This window comes from Rattus norvegicus, chromosome 7 (genome assembly GCF_036323735.1).
Source record: "Rattus norvegicus strain BN/NHsdMcwi chromosome 7, GRCr8, whole genome shotgun sequence".
NCBI lineage: Eukaryota > Metazoa > Chordata > Mammalia > Rodentia > Muridae > Rattus > Rattus norvegicus.
This window is the reverse complement of record NC_086025.1, coordinates 118,415,336-118,443,178: the sequence shown is the minus strand read 5'-3', so window position 1 is coordinate 118,443,178 and position 27,843 is coordinate 118,415,336. Positions and strand designations below refer to the sequence as shown.

Here is a 27,843-nt window from a genome sequence, read left to right as displayed (position 1 = left end):
CAGCCATGCAGTGTGCTTGCACAGAACAGCGTTCACCGGGTCATGGCTTTGCTTCCTAGCACATACAAAAGGAGGATCCTCTCCTGACAGTCGTTAGATACACACACTCACGCAGTTCCAGAGGCAGAGCAGGGTACATGTGGCTCTAAAAGGCGTTGGACCAAGCTTCTGGTTCTGCCTTAGGCTTCTCTGGCAAAAAGACTGGTTCTGAGACACTTCTAGATTTCCAATTAGAAGTGAAATTCAAGAGAAGGTGTCAGAATTAATAAAGGTGGGGACTTTCCTTACAGTACTTAAAAAATGAATTAAACTGTTTCTCTCTAGGTTCAGTAAACCGTACAGGAAAGTAAAACTTGAACCTACTCACTACAAAGACCTAAGCATTAAAAGCACCAGGGTACTATATGATCAAGGGGCACTGGCAGGCTTTTCAAAGGTTGTGCTGTCCTGCCTTTATCACCCAGCCCTGGTTTATAGCACTGTCAAGCCCTTCTATACCACCTCAGGCCAACCTCTACCTAATCACGACCCTTTCTCTGGCTGGCCTCTCTTCAATCTTCAGTATAGGGCTGGGCTTGTGTCTGTGAGACTATGGGGTCTGCACAGGCCTGGCATAGAGAGGAGTCCTACTTAGTAGTTTTGAAAGGATGGATGAATGAACGATCTGTTGGTCTTTGAAGGTTTATCACTGAAACCACTTGAGGGTATCAATGACTGAGTGTTTCCGAAGGCAAAGAACAGTCACTGTGCTTGCCAGCGGATGTAGAGGCTGCTTGTCTCCACCTTGCAGGACACAGTTTTCACCTGGCAATCTGTTTGCCATCCGTCACAACGAGGCCCAGCTCCTTTAGAAGGCTCTGCTTCTTTTCTGAACACCGAATCCCACAGACTATGAAATAAAACCCAGATTTGCATTCCCCCCTTTCCATGGCCGCTGAGTCCCCACTCTGCGCTATAATAGAAAATAAAAATAACATTTGTGGTGCCAGACATTTCCAACACGAGAAGTAATTTCTGGACAAATTATTTGCTGTGACTCTGTGTACTCCTAAGTTGACACTATCAGTATACAAACTCATCTTTCCCTTTTTATAGAGAAGAGGAAGCAGCAATGAGGAGAAGGGCTAAAGAAGCAACTGTCTGTGGTGTAAACTTAAAGACAGTGTATAAGGCTGGAGGTGGGGGTGGGTCACAGGCAGACTCCCTGCTTTAAATGACAGAGGCAAGGCATCGCCTCTTTTCTGGAACTTTCTGGCTATTAACTTAAAGATAAGTGAACTTGAAGAAACTTGGGGTTGCTAAGACTTTTCTAAGAGTGCCTGCAATCAAAGGGCCTTGAAGGCCAAAGAGCAAAGACATTCATTATGTTGTTTCTAAAATTGGTGAAAGTGCCAAGATGTGGAAGTGTAAGCAGTGGAGGGTGGAGAGAACCACAGTCACAAGAACATCCTGGAACCCACACCTCAGCAGCCAGGAAACCAGACATCAGTGAGAAGTACCAGCACCAGTTCCTGTCGTCTAACTGTACTGTAGAGGTCAAAGAATGACTCTGTGGAATCTGTTCCCTTCTGGAACTCGGGCTCACACTGATGGGCTTGCAAAGCAAGTGCCTTTACCTGCAATGAGCCACCCTGCTGGCTCTTTTTCCCCTTTTTTACTGTGTATGCACATGGGTACACGTGCATAACATATGTGTGTGGGAAGCATGTGTCCCATGCTGCCTGTGTGGAGGTAAGCATTTCTGCAGAACACTCTGGTGTTGTGACCTCAGCCACAGTGAGCACAGTAGCAGTGCTGCGCTGGTGCCTGCTACTGTCCTAGGAAGGGGGAGGAGCTAAGAACACCTGAGCTAGCTGGGCTCCATGGGTCCAGTCACTTCTATGTGGTTCTGGGATCAAACTCAGGTTGCCATGCTTGCAAACACCTTTACTCACTAAGCAATGCTGTTAGCACTAACATTACTATTTCTTTATGATGAAAACATTCAACTTATTGAAACTTAAGGTGTTAACTAGTCACCCTACTGTGCAAGAGCACCCAAACTTACTCCTTCCTATCTGACCAGAACTCAGTACTCATACATGACAAAAAGAAAGTAGCCTTTCAGAAGATTGGAACAGAAAAGAGAACACTGTAAAACACGGTCTTAAGAGCTGTCTGATCCATAGCCCTGGGCCATGAATATGCATACACTCCTTGTCAGTGTGTGGTGAAAGGCCTGAGTAGTCAGTGGAGACCTACACAGTCTTAAGTGTCACAAGGGAGATCAAAACAAGTCCCAGTTAATATTCACATTGCCCCCTTGTTCTCTCTGTAAAGGAACGGAGAACAAGAAAGAGTGGGGGAGAAAATTCAACATCTTCTAAAGTCTCTAATCCTACCAACACTTGAAGTCTTTTATTGTATGCTTAGCTCCAGAGAGAGCGCTTCTCCTGTTTCCATAGCTACTACAAATAGAAGGCATGAGCCTGTTTGTCGCAAAACTGCCATGAAAGGGCTGCAATCAGCGCTGCAGCTCTTCTCACAACACTGGCATTGTGGCCCAGGCCACAGAGACCACAGTGGCAGTTAGCACAAATGCTGCTGCTGCTGCACCAGGAAGGGGAGGGAGAACACCTGTGCAGCTGGGTACTCTGTGGGTCCACACGACGCCTGAAGCTGTAAACAGCTTAGGTGGCTCGGCATTAGTAGGGCAGAAAACTGTAGGTAAAACTTCACGAACAACTTAGTACCAACCAGCAGACTTACGGACAAGTCAACTTTAAATATATCAACTGAGTTCAAGTGCTATCTGATAAGACAGGCATCTGGCTACAGGCTACAGGCATTCACCGGTTATCCTGTGGCCTTAGGTAAGCAAGAAACCAATAAACAAGGAGCTGTTGAGAGTCTGGGTTTGGAAAACTTACATTTCATTGATAGCAATTTAAATGTTAAAGCTTTTTACATGAATTTTGGGATATACGTGGACTTCACATACCTGTTTATGTAGGTCACATCATAGTTCATCTTTACCTACATAGTATGTTGAAAAGCTATTTTAGACAGTGAGTCAGTGAGGGAATGGGATTTCCGTGCAGACAGCTTTGCAGCGGCAGAGAGCAGGATGGAGATCCTCTAATCAACTGCACTGTGAGAAAGGAGTCAGTCCATGAGACAAGCTTCCATGAGGGCCTTTACGAACACGCCGCGAAGAAATTTCCTGAGGACCAGAGTGAACGACAAACACCTAACCCTGCATCACAGTAACTGACACCCTTTCAAACTGAACGACAAACACCTAACCCTGCATCACAGTAACTGACACCCTTTCAAACTGCAACCTGAGTCTTTGGAGCAGCCTTATAAAATTGCTCTGGAAATGCTTGACACTACTACAAACAAGTGTGCTTATTTCCTTCATACAAAACAGGCAGAACACAGGGGTACAGGCCAGGAACAAAGTGTCTATTCTTCCACAGAGCCATAGGTTTCTCTGCGCAGGCCAACCATGCCTAGACATCAGAGATATTTCTGTTGCTCTCATTATAGAGAACATTTACATCACTGTTAACTTTTATCATTGTCTTTGGTTACCAAAACTCATTCACTAAATACTGTTGCCATTCAGAAAGTACAGAGGAAGGCTTAGTGGGGACAGATCCTCCAGAGCTCCTTGCATGGTGCTGAAAACAGTGTATGCAATTACCACCGTAAACCACCCACACTGGCCCCAACACTGCTCTAAGCTGTCGGACTATCTGGAATTGAATGTTCTTCTGCAGTTCCTATTTTAAGACAAGGGAACATCTGTGCTCCAAGCTTCAGTGAGTGGTACATGTGCTGTTTCATGGTTTGCAGCCCATTGTCCTAATGTCATCTAACAAATCACAGCTCAAATCACATGAGCATACCCTCTACCTTACTAATTAATGGCTCACTGCCGATGCCGAAAGTGGCAAAATGGGAGAACAAATAAAAGAGGGTGGGAAAGAAAAAAAAATCACATTTGTGAATTATAGGTCACAATATGAAGAATACAGGATATGTGTTCTTAATACTTGCTACAAATAGCAGGTAGCTTCTGCCTATACAGGGGGAAAAGCACCTCAGGACTACCACTCCTCAGATGCTAGGCACTGTTCCTGTCCTCAGCCACAAGAGAGACAGAAAGAAATCTCACAGAGATGTGCGATACCGCAGAGCGCTGAACTACCTGAACAGCACTCTCACTGGAGACTTGCTCCTCTGTGCACAACCCACACCGACACTTAAGAAAGGAAGGGCACATTTACTATCTTTACAACACACAACTTACTTTTCCTAGAGTGACCTTTAAAGATGAGGTGAGATACTGTTTCAAGGGTTCCTCCTCGAAGCCCACACATCTCCCCACCTTATGAAAGCTCTCACTTCCTGATAGCATCTGTGGGCAGGGTGGGGAACCAAGCCACATACCGCCCTCTGTCTGGACCCTGGCTGGGTTCCGGGCCTTCTCCTTCAATCCCAGATGCACACCATCCAGCATTCAAGATGAGAGAGAAAACATACTGTGGGCCCATCCAGCTGGCAATGAAGTCATGGGAAGATGACATTCTCCCTGCCAGGCAGTCATCTTATGCGCAGCCCACTCCAAATGCTTCTGTGGCGAGCAAGGGCTGTGCTCACAGGTACCTTGTCTTCACGGGGTTTTGGTGGTGAAGGATCTTAGAGCACTGAAACTAATTTTGTACATTACATATTCTGGAATCCTTTTTACTACCCACTTCAAAGCAGAGCGTGGTACAAAGCAGGCACAGTCTGGCATCCCTATCACACTACAGGTTTCAGGATCAGAAACAACCAATACCACTTCTAACCCAGACCACACCAAAGGGCTTTGGGGCCACAAGTGGTTCCATTTGTATTTGGGGCAGCACTCTGACGTCACTTCTGAGACTAAAGGGGCTGCTGCATGCAGCACACTGAGAAGTGTCCAGCACATACACTCACTCAACACGGGGCAGACGAACAGTGTCCTGGAGCCCACTGGGGGTGTCCGTCCCCCCTGCTCCCTCACTCTTGGAAAGTGTGTGTTGCTTACCAGCCAGACTCCGGTTGTACCTGAGCTGTGGCCTTTGGTATACAGAGCTTAAGTGATTTAACTATTTAGCCCCAAGAGCGTGCTAAGGGCCTGCGTCAGGTTTGGGTATTGCGATGTTAAGGAACACGTGCAACCCAAGCACAGCCACCTTAATCCTTGTTGCCATGGGAACAGATCGGACAATATTAGGCTTCTAAAGAAAACAATGCCCAGGATTTCAGTCGTACCCAGGTCCCAATAACAGTGCCCTTGCTGAGCTTTATTGCCTGGAAGAAAAACTCAGACAGAGCAGAGACACAGCAAGCCCTGTGCTGGGCGAGGAGATGCTTATAAAATGCACAGAACTTGGGCTGGAGAGATGGCTCAGTGGTTAAGAGCACCGACTGCTCTTCCAGAGGTCTTGAGTTCAATTCCCAGCAACCACATGGTGGCTCACAACCATCTGTAATGGGATCTGATGCCCCCTTCTGGAGTATCTGAAGACAGCTACAGAGTACTTATGTATAATAAATGAATAAATCTTAAAAAAAAAATGCACAGAACTCTGGAGACATCAGAAAAGCTGCTGTATCTGAATCCAATCAGAGAATACTGACACTTCCAGCACAGGCAAGGCTTTGTGGGAAGAAGTCTCTTCAGTGTCTCGTGCCTACATGCCAAGGCCGAGAGGGGAATGGCCAGGGTGTATGCAAAGGACAGGAAAGATCATGATAAAACGATAGCAGCAGGCTCACTTCCAAGGTGGTACCGGCTGTAGCTGCTTTAGGTACCTACTAACCCTATGACTGTCCTCACCCTACTGCAGAGGTCAGTGGCCTGGCAATAAGGAGTGGTGAAGACAGACATATGCATTGTCAAGGCCAGAGAGCTTCCATACATGCCCACGGGGGCTGAATCCCCAGAAGCAGGGCACGCTTCCCTCCTGGCACTCTGAGGTTCACGCCCTGCTTAGACATTAAGGAAGGGAAGAATGACTGAGTCTGAGACTTCAAACGGGCTTCTTTCGCTACAAAAAAACCTCAAAGGACAACACCAACCTGCAGCTAGCATTCAGACCAACAGTCTCTGTAAAATACTTTTAGAGCTAGTTGATAAACTACTTTTCAAGATGAAATGCAAAAATGGAGTAGATACTTTTTCTACTAAATTATCCCATCTAAATTATAGGAGATTAGTGTTGGTCTAGCACTAATGACATTTCAGAACTAATGAAGTATAGCCAAGGGTCAAAAACAGTTCTGAGCTGGGAAGGATTAACTAAAGAACACAAACAGCAAAGGGCTTCTGGTGGATTTGAGAGAGGACAAGACACGGCAGGCAGCAACAAGCCAGAAAAACCCCATCCTGTGAATGCTGGGGGCCTGGGCATCTGGCACCCACTGTCCTCGGTGATATTAGTAGTCCCCTGGGGGGGAAGAGGGACTGGTTGTGGGTCACGTGGCCATGCTGATATGTTGCTTCTGGCCTGCCCCCTCTCAAAAGCCTCCAGGAGTCAGCAGTGAGAAGTGGAGTGAGCCTGAAGACTTCGATGGGATGAGGCAGAAAGGTGTCTGATACATAATTAAGAGGCGGTGGCTGGGGAGCTGCACTAACTGTCTCTCTGCACGGGAACCTACAAGCCTGCCTCCCTATCAGGGAGGGGCAGGGCTCCATCTCTTTAACCACTGAAGGACAGCCTACAACAGAGATTCATGATAGGAAAACAAGAGCCAATAAGCACTTCAGACTATTTTAAAGTTATGTAAGTTGTAGTGGTGACTATATTTCTAAAGTTCTTTTGATATTATGTCTCTTAGTATTAGATATTTTGCTCTTGTGGGGGGGAATTAATTACAGTTACAGCTGCTACATTCTGTTCTCCAAGTTCTCACTACAGTCAAACACGAGTCACACCATCTTTACCACCTCTGTGCACAGCGCAGTGGTATTAAATATGATTATGTTAGACCCAACTCTATGACGTGTGTGTGTGTGTGTGTGTGTGTGTGTGTGTGTGTGTTACATGTCCATTCACACGTGGAGGTCAAGGGATGGTGCTAGTTTTATATATATCTATATATCTATCTATCTCTATCTCTATCTATCTATCTATCTATCTATCTATCTATCTCTATTTATCATCTCTATCTATCTCTATCATCTCTATCTATCTATCTATCTATCTATTTATCTATCTATCTATCTATCTAGCCTCTCTCTGAGTCTGAGGCATGTCATTTCAGTTAGGTTTGTGCTGGTGTAGCAGACATCTTGCCCACAGAGGCATCTTCCCCACCCTCTCCACAACCTTTGATGCTCTAAGACTGAAACTTTGAACCCATTAAGCAGCAGTGTTCTTCCCCTCCCAAGCTGCCAGCAAACACCTTTCTACTTCCTGTCTCCATGATTTCAACTATTCTAAGTACCTCTCACATGTCTTTTGGGTACTGACTTATTTTGTGGCCTCAAGGTTCATTTGTATCACAGCATGTGATAGCAGCTGCTTTCTTTTTCAGGCCAAGTAATATTCTATGACACAAAAAGACCATATTTTGCTTTCCTATTCATCCTCTGGGCAGACACCTAGGCTGCATCCAGTCTTTAGCTCTGTGGTGTATAGTACAGGCAAGGGCCACACTCAACATTCTTCTTGAGCTCCTTTTTTTTTTTTTTTTGCAATGGGTCTCATGCTGCTATCCAGGAGGAACTCCAAGTTCTGGGTTCAAGTGATTCTCCTGCACCAGCTCTTCAGATTCCCCATTTCTGTAAGAGTGTTTTGTTTGCACTATTTGCTGAATACAGTGAAAATTTCCAATGGGAAAGTTGTGGCATCCTTGCCAAAAATTATGTGACCATATAACCAAGGGTTTATCTCTGGGTCTGAATTCTACTGTATTAGTTCATGTCTTTCTTTACGCTCATCTTCATAAGAGGCTCAGGTGGATAATTGGGGAGCATGAGGACTCCAGCACAGTATTCCTGATGGTTCCCCAGATCCTATGAACTTCAGAACAGGTCTTCCTGCGAGCTGCACTAAATCTAAAGATTGACTACTATTTGGGAATCACTGAGAGAAATATTAAGACTTTCAGTTCATGCACGTGTGAGTGTGCTTCCATGTCCTCACACATTACCTTCCTTTCAAGAACACCTTTGTCGTGTAAGTTCGCCACATGCTTGGTTGAAGTAATTTCTCTCTCCTTTATGATGATGCTGTAATTGGAACAGCTTCTTTTTCACAAGGTTCACTAGTATAAAGAAATGCAACTGTTTTTAATGCACTGAGCCTATATGTAAGTATTTTGTGGAATCATTATTAGTTGCGACAGTGTTGTCTAGAACCCTTAAGGGTGTTCTATATGTGCAGCTAATCAACTGGACAGACAGTTCATTTCTTCCTTTCCAACATGGATGCCCTTCATTCTTTCCAGCCTAGTAGCATTGGCTAGAAGTTCTGCAACTATGTCCCACAAGAAGTGGGGGGAGAGCCATCCTTGCTTTGCTCTTGTCTTACAGGAAAGGGGTTCAGTCTTCTGCAATGAAGGGGATGCATGCCATGACCTTCGTACACCGTTTTTATTATGTTGGGGTAGCTACAATGCATGTTAGCTTGCGGGATGGTTTTTATATCAAAGGTGGTGAATGCCTTATCTGCACTGAGAGAACTGGACATACATTCTTTTCACTTGTTCTGTTAATGTAATTTGTCAATATGACCAATTTAGGTTGCACCATCCCTGAATTTCAGAAACAAACTCTTAACTCATTTCTGATTTTAGTAATTTGAGGTTTTTCCTCCCTTTTCATAGTCCATGTAGGTACAGACTGCCCAGCTTAAAGAGCCAACTTAGGACTTTATTTTTGTCACCTGACTTCATCCAGGTATGAAAGCTGTGTGTGTTAATTATCTTTTAAAATCTGAGAGTTAATTTATGCTATGTTACTGGGTCTACCCTGGAAAATGCTGCAAGAAGCATCTGGGGAAAATAAAGGATGCATTACAATCTGTACACACTGTAGATGCAGTTGGTATAGAACATCATTCAAATTCTCTGTGCTTCCTCATTTTCTGACAGACTATTCTACCTACTACTCAGAGCCAGGCACTGAAATAGACAACCATTAAGAAAAAACCTTGTGGGGCTGGGGATTTAGCTCAGTGGTAGAGCACTTACCTAGGAAGCGCAAGGCCCTGGGTTCGGTCCCCAGCTCCGAAAAAAAGAACAAAAAAAAAAAAAAAAAAAAAAAAAGAAAAAACCTTGTTTGCTTTTTCATTAGGATTGTCAGTTCTTGATTCACATACTTTAATGTGCTTTTGGTATATAAATATTTATATCCATCTGTAACATTTTATATTTATTTTAGCATGTGTGTGGGTGCACACATGTGTGGAGGTCAGAAGACAACTTGCTGGAGTTGGGTCTTTCCATATACCAAAGGAATCTCAGGGAATAAATAAACTCAGGTCTTCAAGTTTGGTGGCAAGTGGCTTTCCCTACGCAGTCACTTTATATTTTGTGTCTTTTCTTGCTGTGCTGTATTTTTGTTACAATGTATCTTGTCCTTCACAGCCTTCTGTGAGTGCCTTTTGTCTGATGTAAGCCACCATAGTTCTCATTAATTGTTTGCTTACTCATTTTTTATCCATGCTTTTAACCTTGTTTGCCTCTGAATCTAAACAGTCTCTTATAGACAGTGTAACTGCACCACATTTCACCCACTGAGTGAAATAGTCTCTTGACAAGAGACTCATTCATATTTAAGTAGTTATGAATAAGGAAGGATTCAATTATATCATTTTACTGTTTCCTGTAAGGTTTATGACTTTCTTAGCCATTAGTTCTTTTATGTATAGTTCATTTTTATGGTGAAAAATTTGAATTTCTTTTTATTTTCTTTGTGTATATTTTATACTTTAGATTTGTGGGTATGATTTTTTTTAACATTCTAAGGTAAAAATATTGGTTTATAATGGTTTAAGTGATATACTTTTAAAAAGCTATTCTTTTACAACTGCAACTGACTTAGTTTTACTGCAAAAAAAAAAAAAAAAAAAAAAAAAACCAAAAAACAAAAACCAACAACAACAACCAAAAAAAAACCCTTTCCACATTGTATGGCTCTCAATACACTAGTAATTCTCTTAAATGTATTAGTGTCTTAAATTATGTAGAAAACAAAACTACTGTCGTGAAACCTGAAAGATTTACCTTTATCAATTAATTCCTTCACAGTGTGCTAGCTATTTATTTGTTTGTTTGTTTGTTGTTATCAACTCAACACAAACCAGGCTCATGTGGGAAGAGGGCATTTCAACTGAGACGATGCCTCCATAAGACTGGCCTGTGGGCAAGTCTGTGTGACATTTTCTTGACTGATGTGGGAGGGTGCAGGCCACTGAGGGCAGGTGTTATTTCTAGGCAGGCAGTCCGAGTTGGACAAGCAATGAGGAGCAAGCCAGTAAGCTGTCCCCCAAAGCTTCTGCTTCAGTTTCTGCCTGGGCTTCCTTCAAAAATGGTCCCTAACTGGAAGGATAAACAAAATAAGCTTTCCTCCCAATGCTGCTTTTGGGTACAAGTTTTATCAAACAAGAGAAAGTGGAGGTTTCTAGGCTCCATCTAGAAGTACTCTCTAACCTCATTCTACAGGTTGACAAGGTCAGGCAACGAGGAACAAACTCCTTTAGTTTATTTCTCTGGGAATATTTTAATTTCTCATGCTCTGAAGACTGACAAGGTACTTCTGGATGGTAGGGCTGTAATCTTCTCTGTCCCTCCACACAATGAACTCATCACCTCAAGAATAACTTTGAAGATTTCTGATAAAAAATTTCAAATAATTTTTGTTGACTGTTCTTACAGGTGACAAGACAGTCTCCTCCTGCTTCTTCTAAAAGTCTCTGTTGTTTTTGTAAAAGTGTTATTATAATACATCCAATCATGAATCTACTGAAAATTGTTCTTTGTGCTTGGGTGTAGTCTATGTTTGTACACATATATGTACACACAGAAGCCAGCGTCAACACAGGGTACCTTCCTGTTGCACTCCACCTTACTGAACCTGGATTTGCAGATTCAGCTAGAGCACCCAGCACTAGGAATCCTCTGGTCTTTGTCTCCCTGTAAAGGGATTTTAGGCAACTGGCTTTTTATATGGGACTGGGGATCCAAGCTCAGTCCCTCATGCTTGAACTGCAAGGACTTTATATTGAAAAGGTTAACGAGTTTTTAGATGTTCTTGTCTTTCTCATTCAACATGGGATGTTTTCAGCCATTATTTCAATCTTTATCCCCTCAGTCCCTCTCCTCTGCTGCCACACTGCTCTATTGGTCTCCCTCACCCTTTCTGTTTTCTGCCTTTCTTCCCCAACTCAGAAGTCTAAGGGCTTGGCTTCTGTGATTTGGTCACAAGGAATTAATGAATGCCAGCTCAATGAAATCTAGGAGAATGTTCAACCCTTTACAGGATCAAACAAGGTAAAATTTTCTCTTTTAATGCATTGGCCCTAGAATAACAACTGCACAGAGAATGTGACACTTCCTGTTAAGAATGATGACCTTAAAAATAAAAAGGCAGTGAGTTACTATTTAACAGTTTTGAATGGCCATGGTTCGTCAATGTGTTGTCCAGAGCCCCCTGTTACTGCTAAAGTCAGTTTAGACAAAGATCCTGGCCATTACTCAGGGTTACCAGAACATGTTTCTCATGGCAATGGTATCTAAGAATAGCAATTTTCATGTTATTCATTTCCTAAACATATCCAGTCAGCTTTGTTTGAAATGCAGGAAGCTAATGCAAGAAGAGAAAAAAATAGTAACTCTGTAGGGAAACTGATATCTAAGTATTATGGCTCTTACGCGACGAAGCCTGCGGGGAACTTCTCTGGACTGCGTCCATCAGCGGCCACACCCCTCTAGCTTGGATTCTGCAGCTTGTCTGAAGGCAGAGCTTCACCTCTGGATGACTAGGACCCAGGGCACTACTTCAGAGGGATGCAGCACCTGCAGCACTGCTTTTGTGGAGTCGCATGGAGAAAGGCCCAGTGAACCTTATCACACAGGATGCAAAGGTGTGTGCCAGAGAACAGCTCCTCAGACGCAGTGACTGAAGGCAGCCATTGTCCAGGGCATTTCAGCCTTGCTACTTGTGTTATTGGTTATAAAAGTTATAAAATACAAAGCTGAGGCTTAAAAAACTTGCTCTAAGGGGTTGGAGAGATGGCTTAATGGTTTAAGAGCACCGACTGCTCTTCCAGAGGTCCTGAGTTCAAATCCTAGCAACCACATGGTGGCTCGCAACCATCTGAAATGAGATCTGAGATCTGATGCTCTCCTCTGCTGTGTCTGAAGACCGCTACAGTGTACATTTATAATAAATAAATCTTTAAAAAAAACTTGCTCTACCACACTGTGTTCTTTGCACTGTAGAGAAACTGGGAAATGTGCAGATATGCATCAGGATACTGACTATATAATTTAGAAAAACGTTCGTAAAAATGAAACAAGCCCAAAACACTTGTTAGCCAGGTATAGTGACAGGAGCCTTTGGTTCCAGAACTTGAGAGGCAAATGTAGGCAGATCTGTGTGCGAGTTTGAGGCCAGACTGCCCCACATAAAAGATCCCAACCCCCAGGATGATGCCGTGAGAACCTGTTTCAAAAACCGAGAGAGAGCATTTTCTTTGTGTCTGTGTGTGCGCGTGCATACTTCAGAGGACAATCTAGAGGTGTTCGTTTTCTTCTGCCATGTTGGTTCCAGGGATGACTTTCACACCACTAGACTTGGTGGCAAGTGTCTTTATCAATGAGCCGTCTGGCAGGCCTGAAAAAAGCTCATTGGTTCTAAATTTTGTTCTTTAAAGCAGACCTAGGTAGTTTTTAGGGATAACAGTAGGAGTTGTATGTATCAAAGGCCAGACAGCTTTGCACTTGGTGGATACAGGACATACAAGCAAGTGGCTTCTGTCTCACTTACACAGTGCTTCCTCCACAAACACAATTGTGTCCTCAGATCATTGTCACCTCTGGGCAGGTTAAAGGATGGTGAGACGCTGTCATCTATAGACTGAGCATGCTCCCTAACAACAGACAGACTGGCATTCGACAGAAGTGAGAATCAGCCTGGGGACCCTGTGGGGAGGAGAAGCCAGATATAACAAAGGTTGGTTCACTCCTGCACCCCAGAGAAAGGGTTGGCAGGCTAAGTAGGAATGTGCCCATTGTGCCTCTGTGCATAACACTTACTGCCACGCCAAAGACAGGCCAGGATGTACACAGTCTGCACACTACAAAAACCTTTGAGTGACTGAAGCAGTGCAAGAAAATAAGGGCTCCACACGGAAAGATAAAATGAGGGGCGAACACAGTGTTGGAACACTACACCGACTGTACGGACTTACGTTAAATGAGTTTGGTCACTTGCAAAACAACTGTGTAAGGAAAGGCGGCCTCCTTTTCTGAACGAGCACACACGTCAGCATGTTCACGTCCTCTGGATTCTAAGTTCCTGTTCTGGGAGCCAGTAGCAGATCAAGAGGAACGCTATACAATACAATGCTTACTTTCCATCTACATGGTCGTAATCTGCAATGTTGGGGGGGTGTTGAAAGCAGGGGGTACACACTGGGGGTCACCCGTGTGCTCCCAGACAGGCCTAATTTTTGCTCACTGTCTTCCCAGGAGGAGCTTCTGCTCTTCTGTGTTCTCACTTTCCATGTGGACACTCATTAGCTTTTGGTAGACAGAAAAGTTTGATTTGCAGATTATTTCTTCACAGTAGGTTAGGGAAAGAGAATTTACACTTCTTTGTTGGTGTGTGGCACTGGCTGATCTGGAACCCACATTGTAGATCAGGTCAGCCTCAAACTCAGAGAGAGGTCTGCCTGTCTTTGCCTCCCAAGAGCTGAGAACAAAGGTGTGTGCCACCATGCCCAGTGAGACTTTACACCTTTAATAAAAACTGATTTGTAGAAAAAAAACATGTAGAGGTTTAAAGAAAAGCAGTACTATTTTTTTTTTTTTTTTTTCGGAGCTGGGGACCGAACCCAGGGCCTTGCGCTTCCTAGGCAAGCGCTCTACCACTGAGCTAAATCCCCAACCCGAAAAGCAGTACTATTAAGAGTCTGGTTTTTAATGTCAGCTCAACAATGGAACAGGGACTGTGTGCTGTCAGCTGCTTACTACTTACTGCAAACAAACAGTCATGAGAGTGCTTCTCCAGAGCAGGAAACACACGGCACTCTAGCCATTAGCAGTGTCCCTGGAGATGTCCCCTGAGGCTGGGTACAGTGAAGCATGGGAGCAGGAAGCCACGTGAGATTATCCACTCACTGGTGAACACACCCACAGATCCCGGCTGCAGGGCTCTGAGAGGCCTTTACAAACCTAGAGGACTTTCCCTTCAATCACCTCTCTCTGGTGCTGACTGGTCAGGTTACTATCTGGGTTCCTCACAACAGAAAAACACACTCCACTGCTTATTTGAATTTTCAAATTTACCAAGGTAGGGCTGCAGTGGTTAAGTCTAACTGTCACCCTGACAAAATCTAGAATCACCTGAGAGACTGGCCCTGACTGCATGCCAGGAAGCGATTGCCTTGATTAGGTTAATTGGGGTAGGTGGTTCAGTCCCTGGCTAGAATGCAGACAGAGTTCAGAAAGGAAGCTGAGCAGGAGCACACATGGCTTCCTGCTGGCTGACTGGGTACAAGGTGACAGCTGTTTCAAGCTCTCTCTGCCTGGACCTCCTCACCAGGTCAGACTGCTCTGTGAACTGTGAGCTAAAAGGACACCGTCTCTCTTTAGCTGCTTTTGTCAGAGCATTTCATCACAGCCACGGGGAAGAAGCTAAATAAATGGTACTATAGTTCCAGTTTCCCAAAGCAGGGTTTCAAAATGCACAGAAGACTAGTTAAAAACTGTCGAGTTCTGCAGAAACCATCCCTGCACACAGGTTTTCTCACTTTTTGAAAGGCTTCTCTCACATATTAGTTCAGATTTACAAACAGAAAGGTGCTGTGAGACACATTTTGGTCAGAGCTAAGGGATACCCTTCAGGATACAGGACCCCAGAGACACCTGGGATGGGTTTCTAGCAGAAAGGATCGACTGATGAAGGTGTTTTATGTGAGCTGTTTAGGGACCATGAGAGTAAACTGAGGCACTCACCTGGTGGAGGGTAATGATGGAGCAATTCCTGGAGAAAGAAGACCTATACTACTCAAGTCTTAAAGGGTGACGGGGCTGGAAGTACATCCCAAGATCGCTACCAACTAGCACCCAGTTGCTGACCGCATTTCTGTGGACCAGACAGCACGGCAAGTTTTACCAAGTGATTGCTATGTAGTGCATGCATGTCACCAGGATTAACACAGCACAGCTGCACCCATCTCTTCCTCAAAACACTGTTGTAAGAAGCATAGCATCCAAGCAGAGAGAGGGCTCTCTCTCTAGACTTTTTAAATAGGATGAAAGATTTAACCATGGAGTCAGACAGACCTGAGCTTGACCTGGCCCCAACACACATGAAGTGGGAGGTTCTGATTGCAACCTCAACTTCCCTGATCTGTAAAACCTAAACAATCATTCCCAACTCTTAAGCAAACTGTGCAACACAATGGATAGGCAGGATGTGGCAAACGGAAAGCATGCAGTGAATGATTAAAATGTTTCAGTATGAGGTGCAACAGATGCTAACATCTACGATGTACACACTGATCACTTTTTTCATATGCATGTATCTATATACTCCTCACTACAATTTAGAACATGGCTAGTACCTCAGAAGTCCCATGTGGGTTCTAACACACAGCTTCTTGTCGACTACCAGAGGAACCATATAGCACAGGTGCCTTCTGCCCCGTTTCTATGGCTCAGCATTACGCTAATGAGATAATCCGTCTCCTGCACACAGCAGTCTATTCTCCCTTCTTTTTCTTTTCTTTTTTTTTTTCAGAGCTGAGAACTGAACCCAGGGCCTTGTGCTTACTAGGCAAGTGCTCTACCACTGAACTAAATTCCCAACCCCCCAGTCTATTCTCCTTGACTGTGTTCCATGACAGGCACAAGCACAGCGGTTTCTTGTTTGGTTTTTTACTTAACTGTTGATAAACACCTAGTTTACTACAACCTGAGAATACTTAGGAATAATACTGTTCCAGTACATAGCTGCTAAGAGGCACAGGCACATACTGGAGATCCACTCAGATGTACAGTGCAGACTCACAGAACAGGTGTATGTTCACCAGTGTTGGCCAATGCTAACGAATTACACCCCACAGCAATGCAGTAAAGCTCGGGCTGCTGTATGAATGTCCCTTTGCTTTGACAGACGCTGGGATGGTGGTGGACAGACTTCTTACTGCAAAGCTCTCTTTAATGGGCATATTCTCTCTCTCTCTCTCTCTCTCTCTCTCTCTCTCTCTCTCTCTCTCCCTCCCTCCCTCCCTCCCTCCCTCCTTCCCTCGCTCTCTCCCTTTCTGTCCTGAAAGTGACATGCTAAGTCTTTTGCCTATTTTTGAAAACTGAATTACCTTTTCCTTGGCTGTTTTATAGAATACTTGTCACATTATATCAGTCCAAAGTCAATAGGCAGATAATATTTCAGCCTTTCATTGATAGTGAGTGCCCCCAACTGGGAGTGTGGTATCTTGTTTAGGGAACACTGTCTCCCTCAGTATAGCAATCATATCCCCCCATGACTCTTCCTAGGAGCTCTACAGTCCTGCTCACAGTGAAGGCTATGGCTCCCCTTGAATTAACACTACTGAATGGTGCAGGAGAGAGGCCTAGAGCATTCTGCAGCCCCACCTCACTTCCCATTAGCGGAATGAAGGGTCATGGCAATATTTCTGCACTCTCCGTTTTGCTCCGGATGTGAGTCTGAAGGATTAGCACTGATTACAGCGACCGCAGATGAAAGTCTGCCTTTCTCATGCTGACTAAGACACAATAGGAGATGTACAAAAGAACACTTGGTCACGGAGCCATGTGGGGTTATTCAGGATGCTTCATAAACACAATGAGATCCCAGTCTCTACAACCCAGGAGGGAGCAGTAGGGTCCGCAGAGTTACTGAGGGACCTGGGTGTGAAGAAGTAACAGAAAGCAAGTCCATGTCTGTTTGGACCTGGAGCAGACGCACCTGCCACTCTGCCCTGTTTCCTCAGCACAGGGTCACATGCTGTCATTTCTGCAAAGGCATTTCTCCATGTAAGTGCGACACACACACACACACACACACACACACACACACACACACACACACACACAAATGTAGTCTTTTAACATGGGGGTGGGGGATTTAGATATGGAGATAAAGAGGGGAAGGGAAAATCATAAAATACACATAACAACCCAGCTTAGGCTCTCTTTCTATCCCTGCCCCACCCAATCCCCCCAATAAAAACAATGTATGAAAAAAACCCACATCAAGGACTACCGATCAAAACATAGATCAAAAAAGAACGAAAAGAAAAACATTTCAAATAAAGTTCAGCTGTTTCTATTTGGGAACAACAACAAAAAAAAATCCCACTTGCCACAGTAAACTGACAAATGAGAAATTGACTCTGCGGTAGTGGAGCTGGAATTTTCCAATGGCACCAGCTACTCTGTCATTACTGTGGGTGACCCAAGAGGGAGTGGGGGCGACGAACAGCTGGGAGCTAGCTGGGCTCACATCCCTGACCCAGGAGTACCCCAGGGCAGGCTGGCAGGGTTAGGCGCCCCTCTGGGCCATGGCTTTCCCCTGCCAGTGGAAATCCCTGTTAGTTGCATAAGCTGCTTCCAAACAGAACAAAAAAACCTTCCTGCCTCAGCCCAACCCCAGCTCAGCTCGGTTACACCAGCCTGGCCTTCCCATCTGCAAGTGACCAAGGAAGCAGAAGCCTTTTACAGTGATGTCTACTGATTTCACATGGAAAAGAATGGACATCTACAATAATCTCAGGCCCCACCAAAATGCTTAGAAAATGTTCAAGGACACCAGGAGAAACCCCCACTATAACTAGTATAACCAGTTTATCCAGGGGAAGAAAACGGTGGTGTTCATCCAAATAGTGACCCCTCCCCCTTAGGCAGACGGACACACATATACAGAATGAGGGAGGGAGGGAAGGAGGGAGGGAAGGAGGGAGGGAGGGAGATGAAGGTCTTTGTGCAGGGAGGAGGCAGAGAGGGAGAGGAATACAGAAGGGGAGAGAGGGAGATATCTAAAGCTTCATTAAAAGCTTGGTTAGGGTGAATGGAAGAAACAGGTTAAACCAAACATTCAAAATTATTGCTAAGCCTAGGATAAAGATTCAATAACAATTGAAAAACCCTTGGGAATTTTTTTTTCGTGGCCGCTCTGATTTTTTCTTGGTCTGCCGCCTCCTCATTAATAAAAATAAATAAATGTTAAGAATCCAGACATGGTGGGGTTGGGGATTTAGCTCAGTGGTAGAGCGCTTGGCTAGCAAGCGCAAGGCCCTGGGTTCAGTACCCAGCTCCAAAAAAAAAGAAGAAGAAGGAAAAAAAAAAAAAAGAATCCAGACATGGTAAGACTTTATGTAGGAAGAATTAAAAAGGAAGCTCAGCCAGGCAGTGATGGCACACATCTTTAATCCCAGCGCTCAGAAGGCAGAGGCAGGTGGCTCTCTGAGTACGAGGCCAGCCTGGTCTACAGATGGAGTTCCAGGACAGCCAGAGCTACAGAGAGAAACCCTGTCTTGAAAAAACAAAACAAAGGAGCAAGTAAACAAATAAAGTAAAAAGAGGCTTATGAATGAGAGTGGGAGTTTGTAAGTGACAGCTTGGTCTCTGACTGGGAAGATTGGTCAGTGTTCGATTTAATTCCGACCTGCTAACTTAGGAAGGTGGGAGGGAGTTGCTGATTAGCAAAACATTTACCCTGAAGTGTTCACTGGCAGCAGTGAAAACCATGACACCACTCAGCACAGCACTGACTGATACAGCTGAGCCAGGCCACTGCCCATCTTTGTCTAGATAGTACCAACAACCTCCACAGAGGAGTCTTGCCTCAGTAAACACTGCCAGAGGCAGTAGAAGAGTTCTAGGCACCAGAAAGCCTAGGTACATCACACATTCGAGTTACAGAAAAGGCAGCAACAGAGGAGACAAAGAGCCACTGAAAGAAGGAGACAGGAGGAGAAAAACAAGAAAGGCAGTACACCCAGGACATGATTAATTCTGGTAAAGTATCAAATCACAGGGCTGGAAAGATGGCTCAGTAGGTAAGAAACCTTGTTGTTCTTCCAGAACACAGAGGTTTGCTTCCCAAAGCCACCTTTGGACACAGCTCACAACAACCTGTAATTTCAGCTTCAGAGGCATTCAAACACTGACTTCCGGCCTCTGGGGACACCTGTACGTACATGTATATACTGTCCCCCCAACGGACACAAATCAAAACAAGATACATCTTAATAATTATGAAATCACATACATATAGATCAAAGTATCTATTAAACTTGGCAATACGTTGGAAATATGTCATTAACATATGAAATGTATAATATACTCCGCTATCACTGACCCATTCTGAAGTTTACTAAAAAAGCTTTAAAGGCACAAATGCACACATGGAAACACTTTCAGAAGCCAGGGCTGGAGAGATGGGCCAGCAGGTAAGAGCACTGTTGCCCTTGCTGAGGACCTGAGTTTGGTTCCCAGCACTCACAGTGGGCAGCTCAGAATCACTTGTACCCCCAGTCCCAGGGCTGCAACACCCCAGTCTGCCCTCCAGGGGCATGTGCACACATGTGGTAACATGCCTCCTCCTATACATATAAAGATAACATTAAATAGATATTTTATAAAAGCCTAATGCTAACAGGAAACAGACAACGTTAACAGATGGGACACCTGACAGAGTAAAAGCAGGGAGGGCAGCAGACAGAAAGAGAACAAAGAGACAACTTGAATGCAAGATGGTCACACACACATGTTCTGTTCCAGGTGAAATGGGCTCCATGCCCTAGAAATGACAAAAAAGAAAAACCTAAAACGAAAATTAAAAAGTTGTTTCCAAATTTAAAAAATAGGTAGGCTTGGGGACTAGCAAAATCCCCAGTCCATTAAGTGTGTGCTGTGTAAACATAAGGCCCAGGTTAGGTCCTCAATCCCCACGATAAATGTCAGATGAGTGGCACCCTCTTGTAATCCTGGCACAGGGGAGTTAGAGACAGGATGATACTCGGGCTCCTTAGGTAATCAGCCTAACCTGACTGGCAAGCTCCCCGTGAGACCCTGACTCAGAAACAAGGCAGATGGCACTAAAGAACGACCGACCCCTGTGGTAGATGTGTATACACACACACACACACACACACACACACGTCTGGAATACCCACTGACTCAACAGCAGGGTCAAGAGCATGGAGGACACATCAGACATAGCTAAGCGTGGAAATGATGTGGGAAAGGGAGAAATGAATACGTAAATATGGAAACAATGAAGTCAAGGCCTTGCGGCTAGCCTGACAAAATACAGGCAATACCTCACATTTTAGCACAAAGATGGACGAGTTAGAGGCCAAAGAGAAAGGTTTTCTGGACGGAAAAAAAAAAAACCACCTTAAAAATTGTGTATGCATCTGTATTAGGATACGCATTGGTGGTCAGAGGGCAGCTGTGCAGGCCAGCTCTCTCCTCCTCTTGTCCATGGGTTCTGGGGTGTGTGCCTTGCATGGCAAGTGCTTCAAACACTGTGAGCATCTCACCAGCCCAAGAAAAGCATTTTCCAACAGACTTAGATCGTCCTCCAACAATGAAGGCATATTAAAGGAAATTCTAAAAGGTGTAGAAGGAGAAGGCCAGGTAGACGGGCAGATGTGAGTAAGGACAGGGAACAAGAGACACACGTGCACAGAGCTAAACAAATACTGACATTGGACAAGAAGACTCAATTCTTCATCACCTTTTTTTAAAAATACTCATATGTGTGCATTTGCATATGTGCCATGGCATGTGTAGAGGTCAGAGGACAAATTGTGAGTGTTGGTCAAGATTGGCAGCAAGCATCCTTACCTGCTGATCCATTTTGTTGGCCCAAGAAATATACTTTATGAGGTTCCAAATACAGAACAGAACCACATCCAGAGAATGGGAAGGGGTCTTAGTGGTCCTGGACTACCCAAGCAGAGGAGCATGGGGCTAGAGATGGGAAGGTTCTGTCATGGACTCCAGTTGTTCAGGAAATAATGCCAACAGTTAACAGAAAGAGCTCATGAAAGTAAAAGCATATGACCAGCAAAGGAAATAATTCATCAAGTGTAGAAATGGCCTGCGAAATGTGAGAGGAAACTTCCTAGGTATACATCCCAACAGGATTAATATCTAAAATATACAAAGAACTCTGAAAACTAAACACCAAACAACCCAGTTTAATGAGCTAGTGAAGTGAACAGACAATCCTCAAAGGTAAAGTACGAAGGGTAAGTACACATATAATTAACACTGGTGCCGGTCAGACACACACACATCCATGTGCACACACATACACTCACGTGTACACACACACACACACACACACACACACACACACACACACTCACGTGCACACACACAGAGGATACTGAGATCCCGTCTCACCCCAGTGAAAACAGCACTCAGAACGAGACACTGGTGAGGATGTCAGCAAAAGGAAAGCCTCTTAATTTCGGTGAGAATTTAACCAGTCCCCCAGTTTGGAAATCAGAGTGGAGGTTCCTCAGAAAACAAAAGGCAAAGTGACCATCTGACCTAAAGGACTCCAAGTCAATACGTAATGGAGACAACAGCACATCAATGCTTACTGCAGCACTGGTCACAATAGCTATATGATGGGGCCGACCTACGTGTCTATCAAGAGAAATGATAAAGAGATTGTGGTGTGTGTGTGTGTGTGTGTGTGTGTGTGTGTGTGTGTGTGTTTATGAATTTTTCAGCCATAAGGAAATCAGGTTTTCTACAAGAAAATAAATGTAAACAGAGACAGTCCTACTAAACAGATTAAGTCAGTCTGAGAGAGACAGGTCTGACAGGCTCTCTCCCATTTGTGAGTACTAGGGTTTACAGAAACATACAGAGTCATGCATGTACATACTAGGTGACAGCAGAAGTGAACTGTGTAGCACCTGCTGTCCACACACTATGTGTCCAAGACGATGATGAATAGCTCAATACAGACCATCTGCTTCATGTGTGTCAGAATAAAGTAAGATCCTGTGGAAACACACAATAAGGATTTGCCGCTGCTGAGTGCTGTGAGCATGAACCCCCAGAGGACACTGAACATTCTCCTTTGTCTTTGGTAAAGACAAGGACCGATGCAGAAAACCCTTCTCTACTCTCAGCTCAGGGAGTAGCTGAGAGTAAAGTGTTGGTAGAGGCCGTGCCAGGATGACACGTGATGTCTTCAGATGTCCTTGTTACCTTGGAAACCAGCTCATTATACTAACTACGAGCTAGCCATCTTATGTGCTGAACCAACTTGGACACTGGGACAAGCTGGTCTATGGCACCTGGTTGCGGGTCATGTGCAAGGATACAGGGGTTGTTGTCATCGATGTTGCTGCTGTCCAGGATCAGAGGAATGCCATCCAGCTCATTCACCTAATGGGAGAGAAGATGGACAACCAGGTCAGCATCATCGAATAGAGACCCATTTCTCCTCCCTTACTTCCTGATTATTATAATATTGTTTCACTTGTTAACAACCCAGAAATAACATAAAAGCAGACATACAGGGGTTGGACAGATGGCGCAGTCAGTAAAATGCATATTTTGCAACCACAAACACCTGAGTTTGATCCTAGAATTAATTTAAAAAAAAAAACAAACAAATAACCCCCCTGGCGCACACACACCAAAACAAACAAACATCATAAAACAGACATAGAGATGCACACTTGTAACCCCAGAACAAAAGTGGTGAGGATACAAGGGTCAGCCTGGCCTAATGAGTGAGCTTCATATCAATGAGACCCTGTCTCCCAAACAAGGTGGATGGGTACACCAAGGAGTGACACTGGGAGCTGCCCACCGGTCTCCACATGCAGAGCCACTTGTGCACACACTGCACAAAAGGAAAAAGTAGACATAGGAGCACAGAGATACCTAGTCTTTTCAGCTTTCCTTATGACAGTTGGGGCATTTCGACAGCCATATTTAAAAAGAGCAGAAGTAGACTGCACTCCAGTGCTGCCCTTTAAGGATAAACATCTGAGTTTTTAAGAACAAAGAAATGCTACCAAAAGAGAGACCAGGCCATTTTCTAAGGAAAAGCTTTTCTAACCAAGACTCATGTCCAGAAACAAACATTAAAAGAAAAGAAAAGTGAAAACTGAGAAAAATATCTGTAGGATATTACAGATTTGTAACGTAGTTACAAGGGACTAGCATTCTAACACAGAAGAACTGACAAAACTCAAACAGTCTATGACTCCCTCAGTGAGTAGCAGGGGCTGTCGGGGGTCAGCAGGGGACTAGGGCTGAACACAAGCTGGAGCTGAAGTCTGGCCAGGATCCCAACTTTGGGCATGTTATGGAACCTGGAAGACTCAATTTTCTCATCAATAAAATGGGAGATGTAGAAGTCTACTTCAAAGAAAACAGGAACCATGGACTAGATAGACTGAGGCTGAGGTCTACGATGCTAGTTGACTGCAAGGAGTGGGGACTCCTGAAAGCCCAAGGAACCAAGGTACTTTCAACAGGGAAAACATGGGCTTTCATTCTGCATGGGGCTAAGCTGCCAACTTTTTGACAGTGAGAGAAGAATAAAACACTATGTAAGATTTATTCAATGCAAAAAAAATAAAGAAAAAAAAGTAAAATTCTAAGGTCTATCAAGTAGGCAAGATTTCTTTTATATAAGTGAAATCACAGGATAAATACTGAAATTTAAGCAAGCTATACAGGTCAACTAAAGATTTATTAACCATCATGGCTCCCCTGAAGCTGTGAGCTCCTAGGCAAACATCCCATTCACAGGGTTGCATTACAGAAGGCTACGGGAAACTTTTTATAGAAACCCATGGACTATTTTCAATGTACACAGACTATTCTAGACACAGACAACAAATACATAATTATAGACTTAGGAAGCTCACTGGGACAGAAGACATAAACGTAACACCTTCTCAAGAGGCCTGAAAACAAAATTTGTTATTACAGCGTGCAGGTTCTCTGCTGCAGTTACATGTGTAGAGTGACTCTCTGGGACAAGGGAGAACAATTAGGAAATTAATGAGTTTTCTTCTGTTAGCACTCCATAAAGAAGGAAGTTGTTTGTTTCTTTACCTAACATGTTAGGAACTGATTGTAAACCCATAATAAATGACTCACAGGTTGTAGTTCTCTGGGGGAGCCAAGCTCAGTCAACACTCTCTTTATACATGGTAATGCTGCCCTACTACAGAGTAAGCCTGGCTTAAACAAACATCTGGGCCCTGGAAACGAGACCGAGTATAGCTAAGTGGTTATCTGCCTCCTTTCTGTCCCGCAGGAGCAAATGATGCTGGAGGAACACTGCAAAGCATACAAGCCCTACAAGAAAGCACGATCTTTTGGGAACACAGACAGGGCTGGCACGAAACTGCCTCGATTATTCTGATGGATTAGAAACCGAATGGTGAATACAAAAACTTGAAAGAGAGTACCGGATACTAAGGTGCGGCAGAAGTTTTCCCATGAGACTTCCGTGTTTAGTAAAAGAGCATTCATAACACAGATCTTCCGGCAGACTCACAGGGCACAAACTCATGCTAAAAAGAACTAGGGTTGGGGCTGTAACTCAGTGGCACAGCACTTCCCTAGCAAACTTCAGCCTCCTGGTTCTATCCCCGACAAACAGACAGACAGACAGACAGACAGACTGACTGACTGACTCCAGATTTTAACCAGGCCTGGTGGTGGACATTGCTTTGTTTGCAATATTTCAGAATTGCCTCGGCTGCTGCACTAGTCTGACAGTGCTGTATAAACAGGGCAGCACAGAGCAAATGGCTCATATATAGACGCCCACTCTTTCCTTGTTTTGGTGGCAAGGAGTTGAAGGGAATGTGGTCAGCAGAATGATTGGTTCTGTTGCCTTTCTACTAAACTCGGTAGAAGAGAATGTGCTCCAGGCTTCTCTGGGCCACTGGCAGGTCCTTTTTGGCTTGCATGTCTCTGTTTTGACCTTCACATGGTGTTTTGACCTATACCTGTGGACTGTATCCAAAGCGTTCCTTTGTATAGGACACCAGTCACATCGAGTTAGGGACCCATCCTACTCCAGTTTAACTTCATCTTAACTTGGCTAATTAGATCTGTAATGACTATAAGGACATATATAGCATTTCAACACAGAAAGAGAAAGGAGGCAAAGTTCAACCAATTAATGGCTATTATAGGTCCCTCCTAATAAACTGTAAAGTCAGTTTTCATTTAAAAAAAAAAACCCAAAAACCTATGAGATTTAAACTGTTATAGTCTAAGAAACTGCCATATAACATCTTATACGCAGTGAAGAAAAATGACATTCTTATGAAGTTTTTCTTTAAATCTCACTTCTCTTGGTAACTTTTTGATTTTCAGGTCATGAAATATATTTATATAAGCAATATATATTTCTTATTCCTAAGAATTTCATATATAGATATGAGTATATTTATATACCTTATTCCCAAGAATTTCATGCTTTATAATGGCATTGTTGAAATTTTCATTCTTTGCCAGATATTGTTATGTGTTTGGTTTCTGCAGACAGTTTTTGCTGTGTTGTTCAAATTGAGCTCAACCCAGGATCCTTCCAGTTACTAGGGCTCTATAACTCTTCCTTTCTCTTTAATTCAAGTGGTTGTTCTAGAGTTGAGGGTATACATAATCTTTAACTTGTTGCAATCAGTTTATAGACAGCATCACACTAATTCACACAATACCTTCTGCCATACTTTAAGGAAGAAGCTGTGTTTTGTACACAGCTGCTACAACAGAATAGGACAAGGTAAAGCTAGCCAATGAATGTATGAAGCCAGTGCTGTGCTGCTTCTAAACCGAGGAACAGAGCAGTACAGGGGCTTACAAGCCACTTACACACTCGCACCCCAATCCTGTGACATTAGCGAGACTGAATAGTTTCCACAATGCGGCGGCCTGCATCCGGATCAGGCAGCTTCTTCAAACACTGAAAACACAGCACAGCTCATGCTGCAGACAGGGTAATGACCTTGCTGACATGTTCAAATTCATCTCAGGCTGCAGAGAAACGTACCACTCAAGCTCAGCCCTACCTGTGGTTTCTCTGACTCCTGGAAAACCATTAAACTGAAAGAAGCTGTATCAGAGGTCTGCCATGAACACTCCAGTAACAATGTTTAGGTAGATGATAACAACAGGAAAATGTGTAAACACTGTGTGCTCCAGAGTACTGATGCAGGAAAAGTTAATCTGATGATACCTCTAAGGATAAGAGATGCTCAGGGAACCCGTGAGGAGCCACAGTGGTGTAAGAAGCTCTTCAAAGCTCACTAAGGAGACAGAAGCAGCAGAGGAAGGAAAATAAACAAAGCCCAAGACTGATAATGCCAACCAAGGAGTCGTCTAGCTTGGCTTTGATTTTGTAACTTGTTATACACTCCCCCTTCTTCCTCAACCTATGTCCCACCCTACCCCTTGTCCTGCTCTGTCTCAAGTTCATGGCCTCTTACTCTTTATTACTGTTTGACACACACCACACTCACAGTAAACATATACATGCAACCTGCTGGATCTGTTCAGTGTTGCTTGCGTGCACATAATTTCAGGGCTGACCACTTGGCACTGGATAACCATTAGGAAACTCCTCTATGGAGAACAGTTAAATATGTTCATCCATATATTCATATATTCATATATTCATATTCTCTCTCTCTCTCTCTCTCTCTCTCTCTCTCTCTCTCTCTCTCAGCAATCAGCAATCTTTGGGTTTTCATCCCACCAGATTCCCCTTATCCAAGCTGCCTTGTCAATTGGTGTTGTCATTGTGCAGGTCTGGTTTACAAAGTCGGATTGTTGAGATGGAGGGAAGGGAAGGAGGTGGGCTGAGGGTAGGCAAGCCAGAACAAAGGATACATAAAAAGTTCCCTAAGGAAACCCACTATGTTTGTCAACTTATTTAAGAGCATAATTTTTAAAAAGTAGGAGTTTGAACACAGATGCTGTACACAGGTGGACAGTGATTCTGCCAGGAGACGTGGGTTGTTAAGTAAAAATCCCAATACCAGGTTTGGAACACCACCTTTGAGGGACCCCTATGAACTGGACCCCAGAGGCCCCTAAAACAATTCAGGACATTGCCATTGATCTTACATGCAAACCAGAACTACAAGGCAAGACCAAACCGTTGAAGACACAATGCACCTTCATTGCAGGACATGGAGAAATCAGGGAAGAAATCTTCCTAGTGACTAGGTTTCACAGTGTTGCCAGGGCCTGCCATGCAAGGCATGTCCACTGGTACAACAGTGCAGAGATTACAGACAGGAGTAACTGGCTGCCTCAGAGTTGGATCTGAGGCCTGTTCCACAGGAAGGAATCCAGGCCCGATACTATATAAACCTCATCAAGCCTCACACACATGGACAAATGCTTTAATGTTAATGTCTTTCGACTTGAAATGTAATCTCTGCATTTTTGTGACTCCCTGGAAATTTGATAATGAGTTAGAATTAATAATCAAATATGGAATGTCTCCTGTGGATATCTGATGATAATGAATTTAAGCCTCTCACAGGAGTATATCAGAATGGAATATATTATCTGCCTTGAGGCCAATGTGACTTTTGAGTTAATGAGATA

The 27,843-nt window shown here is 44.0% G+C and overlaps 1 protein-coding gene across 2 annotated transcripts in view; it reads right to left on the bottom strand.

Annotated features, from left to right (window-relative positions):
• Positions 1-27,843, bottom strand: part of Atxn10 (ataxin 10) — a 123,452-nt gene that overhangs the window by 1,789 nt on the left and 93,820 nt on the right. For both annotated transcript variants that reach the window (XM_063262941.1, NM_133313.2), the window contains exon 10: positions 22,572-22,635. In XM_063262941.1, the coding sequence (XP_063119011.1) occupies positions 22,572-22,635 (64 nt within the window). The remainder of the gene's footprint in view (positions 1-22,571; positions 22,636-27,843) is intronic.